General features: G+C 44.5%; 1 protein-coding gene across 3 annotated transcripts; it reads right to left on the minus strand.

Moving 5' to 3' along the window:
- Positions 1–239: 239 nt before the first annotated feature.
- Positions 240–9,331, minus strand: LOC111863015 (pupal cuticle protein 20). 3 transcript variants are annotated; one of them, XM_033750879.1, is made up of 5 exons: positions 8,821–9,331; positions 3,760–4,253; positions 2,487–2,791; positions 2,103–2,135; positions 240–819 (listed from the first exon to the last, which is right to left on the minus strand). In XM_033750879.1, exons 1-5 carry the CDS (start codon positions 8,842–8,844, stop codon positions 683–685), a joined length of 993 nt encoding a protein of 330 aa, XP_033606770.1. In that variant the 5' UTR covers positions 8,845–9,331; the 3' UTR covers positions 240–682. The 3 variants fall into 3 exon arrangements, with proteins under 3 accessions (XP_033606770.1, XP_023704716.1, XP_023704717.2); XM_023848948.2 differs by having other exon boundaries at positions 2,103–2,791; positions 3,760–4,250; XM_023848949.2 differs by having other exon boundaries at positions 2,103–2,791.
- Between the last annotated feature and the right edge of the window lie 3,165 nt (positions 9,332–12,496).

A 12,496-nucleotide genomic window follows, 5' to 3' on the forward strand; every position in this document is an offset into this window, starting at 1 on the left:
GTACAGAGGCTTTATACATTAGCAAGTGTTAATTTAATGACACGACACGGTGGTGATATTTGTGTACATCAATCCGCAAAAATGTCCTGTATTTTACTTTATTGCTTGTGAGCTGTGTAAGGTATTGTAAAGGTCGCGCCATAGCTAAAGCTGTTAGTCGCTGGCTTCTCACCGTGACGGTCCGGGTTCGAGCCCGGGTCTGGTCAAGTGGGATTTGTGGTCGAGAAAGTGGTGCTGGGGCAGGTTTTCTCCGAATACTTCGGTTTCCCCTGCCAATCTTCATCCCACTAAATTCTCCATCATCATAATAACTTCTTTATATTACAGCATTTCTTACAGAAAATTCACGCACGCCAATATGATTTCACCGTACACGGCGTTTATCGTGCTAGTCGGGGACTGCCTATAATCTGATAACAGCGTTTTTCTTGTCTAGTATCATAGTATCGCCTCTTTGAAGGCCCTAAAATTTCGGGGGCGCACAGTGGATCCTTCAGCGATGTGAGTGCTTGGTGAGGCTATAATAGGTTCCCCGAAATAAGTACCAACATCACTGATAGTTTCATTCTGAATATAGTGTAATGTATTACAACGGCATACATACATGCTAATGTGGAAATACAGTTAAGTTATGTAAGTAACGTACTAATGGCGACAGCTATTCTGATAAAGTTCGTATCGATTATTTACCAGGTTTGGGATACTGGTATCCAGATTGAGGCGAGAATGACGGTGTAGAGGGACGCTGGCTTCCAGCACTTCCGCCAAAACCACCTGCGCCGGGACGCCCGCCACCAAAACCACCTGATGGCCCCGCTCCTGTAGAACCCAAGGAAAAGCACCTCAGTCACTGAATAATGCAAGTAGGCATGTTGATGAGACTAATTACTGTTCAGATAATGGACGTGGCCAACTATTATTATGCGCTTTATTCGGGGCACTCTTACGAATCGTTGTTGGCAGTCCGTATGGTTCCGAAGGCTTCTCGTGAATATATGCAATACTTTGGTCACAGCAGTGAATATGAATAGTACTGTCTTCAGGGATGCAGCGTCGTTATTTGGTGTATCATTATCGACGTTTCGGAGAGGTTCCTTTCCTCGATCTTCATGGTAGGAGAATAAGTTGAAGGTGGAAAAAAAGTAGTACGAATGTAGGGAAAGGAGTAAGTGGCTCAGGGATCTTCAGAATTCTGCCAGGTTGCACGGTGTCGCTCTCAATAGTTGTGCAATTTACGAGAATTATGACTGTTTTATATTAGTTTTACCATTATAGTTGCGTTTAAACAAGATGCAAATAGAATTAATTTTAAATCAAACCGAAAAGGTACTGAGGATGGTGTATCACATTTGATCTTAAGTACAGTTCTTTTTCTTCTTTTTTTATCATATAAGTTAGCGAGTCCCTTAAGAGTTTTCATAATTTTATGTCTAATATTATCACCTCGCAGATATATTCCCATATTACGGATGATGGTGTTCATAAAGTCAAACTGGGCATTCACAATGCACTTTATTTCAAATCTTTAGAAGACTATTATGGTCTGTGTAATACTTAAAAAGTTAGTTCTTCCTCCTCAGAAAACAGAGGCAGAAGGAAATAATCGCTGCTTTTTCTGTGAATATTATGAAACTCAAATAGATTATATTCTGTGGACGAAATTCAGGGCCTTTTGGTGTTGAAGTATATTGATCACATGGTTATCACTGTGCTTTAAATGTTAAAATTCTGCTAATAATAAAAACATGCATTCTTCTTTACGTTTACCCAACAAATTGATCAACCGGTAACGCTTTTGGGGTTCTCGACCGGGATATCCATTATCTTGACTGGGGTTTCTTGTGGTTTGCCTCAGTCCCTCCAGGGAAAAGTTAGGAGAGCACCCTTAATTAGACCACGACCGATTCCTTTCAAAATTTTCTAAGTAATAATTCACTTACCACCCTACCATTTGACTAAGATACTGACACTGTCGTCAAACAAAGCATAAATAAAGCAAATAAAATTAATTATTCGTGTTGAATTTGCCCCAATCCAAAAGATGGTGTAGACATATTGAGTATATATCTGCACGAAATAAAGGGCGGAATTAAACTACACACCTCCGGAAGCGCCACCTGGATAACGTCCAGCACCACCGGGATATCCACTGGCACCGCCGCCACCTCCACTGGGATATCCACCGGCACCGCGGCCGCCTCCACTGGGATATCCACTAGCACCTCCGCCACCTCCAGTGGGATATCCACCGGCACCGCCGCCACCTCCACTTGGATATCCACCGGCACCGCCGCCGCCTGCACTGGGATATCCACCGGCACCGCGGCCGCCTCCACTGGGATATCCACCGGCACCGCCGCCACCTCCACTTGGATATCCACCGGCACCGCCGCCGCCTGCACTGGGATATCCACCGGCACCGCGGCCGCCTCCACTGGGATATCCACCGGCACCGCCGCCGCCTCCACTGGGATATCCACCACTACCACCGCCGCCTCCACTAGGATATCCGCCAGCACCGCCGCCTCTAGCTGCCCCTGCGGCCTCTTCGCGTGCGTTCTGCTCCAGGGACCTGAGGATGGCCTCTGGTATGGGCGGAGGGGTGGGCAGATGGTCACCTTGTGGGACGAACCCGTTCTCATCGGCAGTGTAGGTGAGGCTGATGGTGATGCCGTCAGGACCAGTGTACGAGTAGGAGCCCTGAACTGTCTGCGCCTCGGCGTCGGGCCCTGCGCCTGCGTTCTTCAGGAAACCCTGCTCCTGGGCTCGGGTGCCGTCTCCCGTCTCGTAACTGCAAGTCACGAACAGGTGGAGTACGGAAACAGGACTCTGGCAGGGCAGACCTCATGGGCCATTGCATGTGGTAAGTTAGTTTGGGATATTTCGGTGTGCAGTCTGGTAGCCTACTTTACTTATATACCCTGAGCATGGAAGCAGAATTTTCCTCCGACAAGTTTTTAGCAAACGACCGAGCTACGCAATGTCATATCTCAGAAGGAAATAACATTCTTTGTTATTTGCTTTTGTGCAGAATTTTCGAGAGTGTCCACTTCGCAGTCGAAATTTGTCAGAAATTCCATTATATTTAAGGATGAGATGTTATATTTTATTTTCAACAATTATATTTAGTCAAAATTTCACGGATTCCTTGTTCCACTATATGTTTCGATACCCTCAGCAAGGATAATCATCAGATGGTGCTTTTACCGGTTCTCGCGGTCTCTTCGCTTGCGGATTTCTTATATTTTTCCTTCTACCCTGATGATGGAGGCTATACGGTCCTCCGAAACGTCGGTTAACACCACATATACACGGTCAAATCCCAGAAGACTGCTTTCTTCATTGGATAATGAATTCGTGAAGATGTGGCAGATTATCTGTATGATTTTTACGAAACGAATCATATATTTTATCCTCAGGGGTTCTGACGATGATATATAACAGACAGAATTACCGGGGTTTTGGACCTTATCCATCGTCCTGTATTCTAGAGACTAGAAAACACGACGTTTCGGAAACTGGGTCTGTTTCCGTTCTCAGATGAGAGGGGGAAGACACCTACTCAGTTGGGCCCCTTAGAAAGAGGTGGACCCAGTGATTGAGATTTAAATGTACGAGTATATGGAAGCGTGGAAGAGGCCTTAATGTTGAACTGAATATTAGTGTAGCCAGAGCACTCTTCCTTCTCATTATATTCAAGGTTAATACTACGTGTGTGAATACTGAATGTTAATTTCAGCGGTTTTGCAAGTAGCTCACCTGAAGGAATAGCTGCCATCTCCATTGTTTTCATTTTCGTAGCTCAAAATTGGAACCACTGGACCTGATGGTCCACCTCCTGCTCCACCGCCAAAGCCTCCGGCACCGGTTCCACCGCTGTATCCACCACCGGCACCGCCTCCGAAACCTCCAGCGCCTCTACCGCCACCAGCACCGCTGCTACCGCTGTATCCGCCTTCAAAACCTCCGGCACCGCCTCCAGCACCACTTCCACCGCTGTATGCGCCTCCGAAACCTCCGGCGCCTTTACCGCCTCCGACACCACCACCGAAACCTCCTGCGCCGCTACTACCTCTGTAACCTCCTCCAGAACCTCCTCCGAATCCACCGCTGCCACCTCTTCCTGATCCTCCAAACGGAGCCTGGATGGCACCAGGAGAACCTCCAGAGCCGGCTGCTCCAGAAGGAGGTAGGTACGTGTTGTCAAGACTGGCGCATGCAGCCGTGCAAACCAGTGCCGCAACCAGCACCTGCTTAAAGTACGTGTAAGTACATTAACTGTACGCAAAATGTGACTGAATTATGCAGTAGTAGTTTCAGGGTTTCACGGTGGTTCATAGTTGATGTTGATTCTGGACTTGGATATTTGCACCGTGTGGATGTGAGGAGTGTGGCCCGATGTTTCGGAGATACACACTGTCACCATCTTTAGGATTTTCGTAAGTAGAGTGAGTGAGTGAACACTCAACATGAACAACTTATATGAATATTATACTGGATTTCGTCCATTGTCTCGGCTCTATTTGATATCCACGACGTTTCGGAAGATAGCTCAGTTGTATCCTTGGAAATGACTAATCTAGATCACAAGGCTAATACTGTCTTGACTGCGTCCTGAAGGCGGATTATGGCGAAGAGTCGGAAAACCAGATTTTTCCTCTCATCGCTGCTGGGTAAAGTGGGGAGAGCTACCAACAGCCTTCAATACTCATTCAGACGGTAGAGCGTACTGTATTGTGTTATCTCTTCTGTAATTATGTTATATAACGACGCCGTCAGTGTCGAGTCAATATAGCGTCTATGATAGGGTGATTCATGAATGTGGAGCAATTAGAATAAGAATTGCCAGGTGTAACAGAAACACCATGAGAAAAACTGCCTAGTACCAGTTCGTCTACCGCAAATCCCACATGTTTTGATTGTATTGTGTCATCTTCTGATACATACCCAGTGTTAAGTATAACAATTATAAATCCTTTAGAATATTATGCCACATACTGTGTATGACTATAGACGGGGTTTGGATTGCTGAATGGATTTGTTGACCACTTATATCCACCACTCGGAACTACACGTAATTACAACGGCATCGCTGATCTCCAAACTTTACAACTCACCACAGCACCCGTTACGTCTTTCCAAGCCTTCTATGTCTTCACGAGCCTTTCGCTGGTAACGGCTTCTAACAGTGGAGATTCTTCAGCTTCAAGCGCTTAGGTTCTATCTTCATAGCTTCCCGTGCAGAACTCAGACTTGGTCGCTCCAGTTGTCGTGAAGATAACTGCTCGGCACGGCCCGCTCAGACAACAAACCGCTCATTCTCATATGCTAACAGCCCCCCCCCCGAAAGTGTTCGCGTCGCCAAGCAACGGGTTACGTAACACCGTTTATTAAGAATCCGCTGCTCCAGCAGCGAGCGTCGTTTCATGACTGTTACCCAGCAACGGGTGTACACGCTACAATAGATTTACTATATGCGGCTCTTGCTTTAACAGTTAAAAAGAATCGGTTTTGCTCACAGAGTACATTGACAGCCAACTGCTCAAGCTGGTTCATTGCTCGCGGATTTTTCTAATCTGAAGATGGAGACGATATGTTCCTCCGAAACGTCGGTTCACACAGGATTCACACGGTGCCCCATCCCACATTCTTCATAGTCACTGCCGTGAAAACCTCAAATCTGACAACCACTATATTGGTTCCACAAATTAATCTTATCGCTTCCACCCTGACTAAGGAAGCGGTATATTCCCCTGAACGCCCGTAGTACAAACATGTTCATTTCTTGACCGCTGATATACCCACAAGACGAAATAATGGAAAGCGGTTACCTTACAAATATCATATTTCAAGCAGCCTCATTAACGAGACTGCGTGAGGCGTAGAGGTGGTTATCAAGACGGGAGAGTGGTTCGTTTTGTTGCGTGAATGAAGACGCGTACACGTTACGTAATGCGAGTCCGCATGAACGGTTGCAAAACCGTGAAACAGGTTGAGTTTAATTAGTAGAGGGAAGTGAATTAGGCGTCCGGTAGTGAACGATACTGTGGCAATATGGTGAGATAATTACTGTACACGTGATGTAACTAGTGGGTCACTAAGAGCGTGTTTTAGAGTAATTTTAGAATAAAATGATACTCTATTCGAAATATCTCGCGAAGCACCTCTCTTCACACATATACCGCCCGCTTTAACGTTAGAGAAGTCTGCATTTTTGCCCACACATTTTATTCCGTATTATCCGCTTGTGTTTCCTGTGAGCTGGGGACTGAATATTTAGATATTATTTACAAGAAATTTGTGATACACACGCTTCTAACCACATATACGCGTGAGGAAATAAACATCAAGCCCAATGATGTAATAGAACATTAGCGTCGAACCTAATGACCAAAACCTCTGTTAACGTGCGTAATAAACCACGGGAAATTAGGAAAGAACTGAAGAGATAAATACATAAGGGCACCCAACTAACTACATGGAGCTGAACCTTTCTTGAGAAGCCGCCATTTGTGCAGCTATTCAAGAAATCCTCAGCATTTTATGGAACTCGAAGGTTCATTACCATGTTCACAAGAGCCCGCAACTGGTCCATGTCCTGAGCCAGATCAGTCCACTCCCTACCATCCCATCCTATCTCTCTAAGGTTAAGGGCACCCAACAAGCCCAGATTGAGATTGAGGACATAAAAAGAAGTAAACACGGAAAATGATACAGAGAAAACAGCTGAATAAATAAGCTAAGTTGAAAGAAGACATAATTTGTTCATTTGCATCTATTAACACATGTGGTGTGGTGTGGTGTGTAGGGTGTGTGGTGCGGTAGGATATGTGATGTGATATGTGGTGTGGCGTGGTGTGCAGGGTGTTGTGATGTTATGTGATGAAAGGAGATGCGACAATGACACAAGTAACAATATTATTTGGTGTAAAATTAGCCTGGTTGCGACGAGCTGATCACCCGCCCAAGGAGTCCTACCGAATGTGTAAGATCTAGAGAAACCGAAGTGAACGGAGAAGTTCATGGAGGTAGGTCTAAACCCACTGAGGCTGTAGTGCCAAGGGAAAAAAGTTATCCTGGAGGTTCGGGGATTGCAGAGCCTCAAATGCAATTCATCATTTTTGTCGAAATAATCAGATACTTAAAGAATAATTTAGATATTGCGAAATAGATTATTTTTGTTTCAGTTAATTGTTTCCTAAAAGGAATCCGAAATATAATTTTGACAGCTCTTTAAGTTCATTAGAACGTTCCATGTATGCGTATATATAGATACATGGCGGTAACATTGAATCACCAGAAGGTAGATGTTCTTTTCTTTTAACTGTGACGTAATGTAATCGCCTTGGTATTGTGGCGTTATGCTTTTGTTTCGCACTCCTAGAGTTTCGTTACGTAGCTCTATAATAACCCTAGATCACGTCTTTGTACTTCTTACAGAACAACTAATCTGATGCTAGAATGACCTGCCGACACAAGATTATTTTAGAATTTACCTCACACATCATGCGGTTAGCCGTGGGTTCCCAACATCGGTTCATCTGTTTTAATCGTAGTCCTCCTGAGTTGCAGAAATGAGAAGTGTGATATCATGTCTAGACATGTTGCATGTTTGTTCCTCTAGGCGGGTTATTATATAACGGATTCATACGAAATTTAGTATTGACATTTTGCGTTAAGTTTTACCTGTATTTCACGTAATCTGAAGTAATTACGTAAGATATGAGTTACTCACTGTGGTGAGTACAAATATTACTGTCTTTCTGGATGTGGATTCCATACAGTGTGGTAGATAGTTACCAGTTTTTCTTAGGAACCTGTTGCCTTCATCTTTAGGGTATAAGAAAAAAGCACAGGTAGGAGGGTCTTCTAGAAAGTTGTTAACTGTTAACCAGACTAGACGCTGTCACATCCCAGAAGGCACTGCACTGATAGAATTTATGGTACTTCTCTTTCAGAATCATTTTTAATTAACTTAGATTATTTAAAAATGGTTTATCGACTGGCTATTACACTATTATTTCATTCATTCATCAATGACTCCACAGCCCTTTGTTGGGCCCTGGCCTCTTCTTCAGTTTCATAATCCTTTTTACACAGACAGTAGGACTCCTTGAAAGGGGGATCAGCCCGTCGCAAGGCCGCTACCTACACACAGGACAGCACAAACACAAAATAGAGACAAACATCCATGCCTTGAGTGCGAGTCGAACCCACGATCCTAGCATTCGAACTAGCGAAGACAGTTCATGCTTCAGACCACGCGGCCACCGTGATTGGCTGGTTGTTGAACTAAAAACGATTTATTTTTTTAATTTCGTGGATTGTATATTCGCAGCGAAACCCTTGAATTACTCAGAAGATAATAACGATTGCTATCCTGTCGTTATTCATTTGTTATGTACGTTAACAATTAGTTACAAAGAAAAGCATTAGATGGCATTAGTTAATATCATATGGACATGTGGTATAGTCAGTGATGCATCGTCCGATTTTGTTGAAGAAGTTCAGAGTGTAATTCTGTATAGCACTACCGCTTGATTTGTAGGCCTATTGTTATTCTATCAAGTTTAGGATCTTAGTATAAATATGGGTGTCTTCCGAGAACTTTGAGGTTAGGTATGTTGGAAGGAGTTTGTTTTCATTTGTAAAAAACTGGAATGTATTTTGTAGATTTTATACAATTGTTGGCTTTTTGAACATTATCTATGAAAATGATTTCAGATCTGTCAGAAGTATTCCCCACATACCCCGCGGATCTATAAAAACGATCTCTAAATAGCTCGCTGATCTACACCCCGCTGTTCCCCAAATACTCACAAGCTTCATGTGCAGTGGTCCCATGCTCGTTGCCGCTGGGATGTTGTGCTCCACTTGCCGTAGTGCCGGTCAGTATTTATAGTAAAAGTGATGCATCTCCCCCCACCGTGAGCTGCTGCTGATGATGATGAAACGAGATCATCCCTGTGCACCACATTGCTCGCGGGTGCAGAGGAGCTGGGCACGCACTGCACTTTCTAACAGACGCGGCTCTTCGCGGCTTGAAGGACTTGCTACGGTTTTAATGCATACGTAATCAGATCCTGCAGTTGTGCATTCAGTTCGGAAATCTTGCTTATGTGGAGTTACATATGTGCTGAAATGGCGGGTTCTAACCCCCTGTTTATCTCCGTTAGACGCAAAAAACCACAATTTTGGGCGCCATATCGTACGAAAAGGAGGAAGAAGAAACTGATAAAGATGGTTAAGAAGAATAAATTCAATGAGCTGGGAGAGACTTATTTACTCATGGAGCTGAGCCCTTAATGAATTTCCCTGCGTTTTATGGAACTCGAAGGTTCATTACCGTGTTCACAAGAGCCTTCCACTGGTCCCTATCCTGAGTCAAACCAATCCAATCCATACCATCCCGTCCTAGGGGGCACTCTGTAAAGTAATTGGTTAAGTCACTATGCTATAAGCCTGAAGGTCGTGGGTTCACGTCCCGATGAGGTCATTGGATTTTTTAAGTTGACCTAATCCTTCCAGCAGTACTATGACCCTGGGGTCGACTCAGCCTCTAACAGAAATTAGTACCAGGAATATTCTTTTGGTTAAAGGGCGGCCGGCGCGTAGGGATGACAACCTCACCGCCATCTATGAGCCGATTGTCTAGAAAATGTGGGAACTTCAACATCTCAACCATATGGACCTCCATGGCCTGTTACAGGGATACCTTTATGTTACTTTTACCATCCCATCCTATCTCTCTAAGACCCATTTTAATATTGCCCACCCCCTACGCCTCGTTATTCCCAGTGGCCTCTTTCCTTCTGGCTTTCCCACCAATATCCTATATGCATTCCTTTTCTCCCCAGAAATAAGACACTAGAAGAAGAAGGAGAAGAAGAAGAGTAAATAAAAAGAAATGACATCAGAAGGAGACGGAGAGGAACGCGAGATGAAAATTGTTCTTATTTATGGTTTGTTTAACAACGCTGTCAGTAACTGAAACTATATGACTCATGGTAAGATGGTAAATAAATACGTAAGATATGGAACGAAGCGGTCTGGACTTCGTTCTGAATTTTGCCTGGAGACATGACAGAAATTACGAAAAATCATCATCCCATTGTGATTTGAACCGGATACCTCCCGAATAGAAATCAGAGGTGTTAGCACTTGCAGCAGTTTTGTCGGCGAGAAGATGAAGAGGAGGAAAAATGGAGACAAAGAAGATCGTTGAGGGAACCTAAGAAAATGGAAAGGGGGGGAGGGGTGGATGTAAAGCGATTATACAGTAAGAGGAACAGAACAAGAAAACATTTTCGGTCTTAAGGGGTCATGAGTTCTTTAATGACGCTGTCAGTAGCGCAGATTATTTTGCTTCGAATGGTAGAATGATTCATGAATTGTAGATGTGCGGAAGGAGTCGATTTTCGCCTAGTTTGAGGCATTATTCCGACGTTTTCCTCGAGACACACAGAAAAAGAACGAAATCCCTCAACCAGCAAAACCGGTTTTAGTGAAGAGATCCTAACGTGGATCTTCGGTAAGAGAAGAAAGCGTGCTCCCCACTCACCGAAGAAGTTCTATCAGGGCTACAAGAACATGATCTTTTTCTGCGAACTTTACGAAATTTACGGCCGATTGATCCTTGCTCTGTAAAGTTCTCTTATGGCCTGTTTAATTAGGATCTGTGAAATGTATGTTATTAGAGAGGTCTTAGGCATGTTCACGAGCCGTAGAACTGCAGATATGCGTTTTAAAAGGGCTTGGTTCAAGCCTCGGTTATACTCACTCGGGTTTTATTGCGTTGTCTCAGTCTGTACAGAAGAATACTGGCCTAATACCCTGAAATATGCTAAACGTGCTGCGACCTTTGCCTTGCACCTAACTTACTTACAAACGAGTTTTCGTCATTTTCAAATCTTATCGGAATTTCAGTAAACTCCGTGGCTGAAGCAGCGTCGTTAAATCAGTTATTCTTGAGTATAAAGAGAGGAAGACGCAGACTTTACATTCACCTATCACAGTTTTCTTGACCTCAGCACTAGTTGGAGGTCAGTGGTCAGCTTCACGCCCCGGTCGCTTTAGCCCGAGGAAATAACCTCCGGTACCCAATGGATAGGAGGCTGGGTAGGCCCCAGAGCCGGTCTGGACGGCTTGGAGAAGCGAAAATTCTTGCACCAATCTGGACTCCAACTCCGACTCCTCGGTCGTCCAGCCCGTAGCCAGTCGCTATACTGACTGCGCTATCCCGGCTCCTCACGTCCAGCCCGTAGCCAGTCGCTATACCGACTGCGCTATCCCGGCTCCTCACGTCCAGCCCGTAGCCAGTCGCTATACCGACTGCGCTATCCCGGCTCCTCACGTCCAGCCCGTACCCAGTCGCTGTACCCACTGCGCTATCCCGGCTCTGTCTCAATGTAAGGTAGTCGTCATAATTGATATAAATAAAAATGTGACTTGAAATGTTTTCATACAAGTTTCCATTATTTTTGAAAATATTAATTAATATGCACTGTCCGCTTGAAACTCTACAGAAACGCATTCACTCGGTTCCTACGCCCAATATAAAACGGAAGGGTGGATAGACAGTTATGGAGACATAAGTTTGTATTACTGTATGCATGAAGTATGTCTGAAATGAGGTCATAAGACCAAAAATATGTCGAAACATATAATCACAGTTGTTGGAATGGCCCCAAGCCTTCGAGAGATGAGCGAAGTGGAGTGTAATGCGATAAGACGAGTCAGTGACCTCAGACATCAGTAACGACGAAAGGAGAGGTTCTAGCCGTTCTAGCAGAGTTAACTACGCTTTAGTCGGAAAACAGTGACGGCTAACCCCGCAAGTGTCGAAACATTCCATCATCACGAATATATACACAGCTCTGTCTTACACCATATGCCATCAATTGTAATTTTACTGTATAGCTGAGAGATTCCTTCTTGTATTTCAAGCCTTTGGGGATATCCTACCCTATTTTCTTTATTTTGGAGAAACTGAAAGAAGGCTTATGAGATCATGTTTGCTGTCTGCATGTCTGTCGGCCTGTCTATAGATTTTTTATTCGCATATTGGTGGGGGGGTGCAGTCAAACTGGGTTCACTCTGCACGGCGGCCACTGATTGGTCTGCCCCGGGTGATTATGATGATGGAGAATTTGGTGAAATGAAGATTGGCAGGGTAAACCAAAGTACTCTGAGAAAACCTGCTCCAGCGTCACTTTGTCCACCACAAATCCCACTTGACCAGACCCGGGCTTGAACCCGGGCCGCAGCGATGGGAAGCCAGCGACTAACCGTTTGAGTTGTGGCGCGGCCATGCCTGTCTATATAACGGCGCTTCTAATATTTAGACTTATGGAATCAATTTATTGTCTGTATGACTTCTGTGTGTCTGTGTAACCCCCCTTTTCTGTTTTCTATGTGGTATCAATGTACGCGAGTAATTCTTCCCAGAACTTCCTGTTATATACATTATCTAACCACGAGAGAAAAGCAGCTCTGA

Source organism: Cryptotermes secundus, unplaced genomic scaffold (genome assembly GCF_002891405.2).
Source record: "Cryptotermes secundus unplaced genomic scaffold, Csec_1.0 scaffold1016, whole genome shotgun sequence".
Classification (NCBI taxonomy): Eukaryota; Metazoa; Arthropoda; class Insecta; order Blattodea; family Kalotermitidae; genus Cryptotermes; species Cryptotermes secundus.

Coding starts and splice junctions, on each gene's coding strand:
- LOC111863015 (XM_023848949.2), bottom strand. CDS start 8,844: ATGGGACCACTGCACATGAAGCTT. Junction 2,792..3,759: donor GATGGCAGCTATTCCTTCAG/GTGAGCTACTTG, acceptor CGTGACTTGCAG/TTACGAGACGGGAGACGGCA. Junction 820..2,102: donor TCCAGGTGGCGCTTCCGGAG/GTGTGTAGTTTA, acceptor TGGGTTCTACAG/GAGCGGGGCCATCAGGTGGT.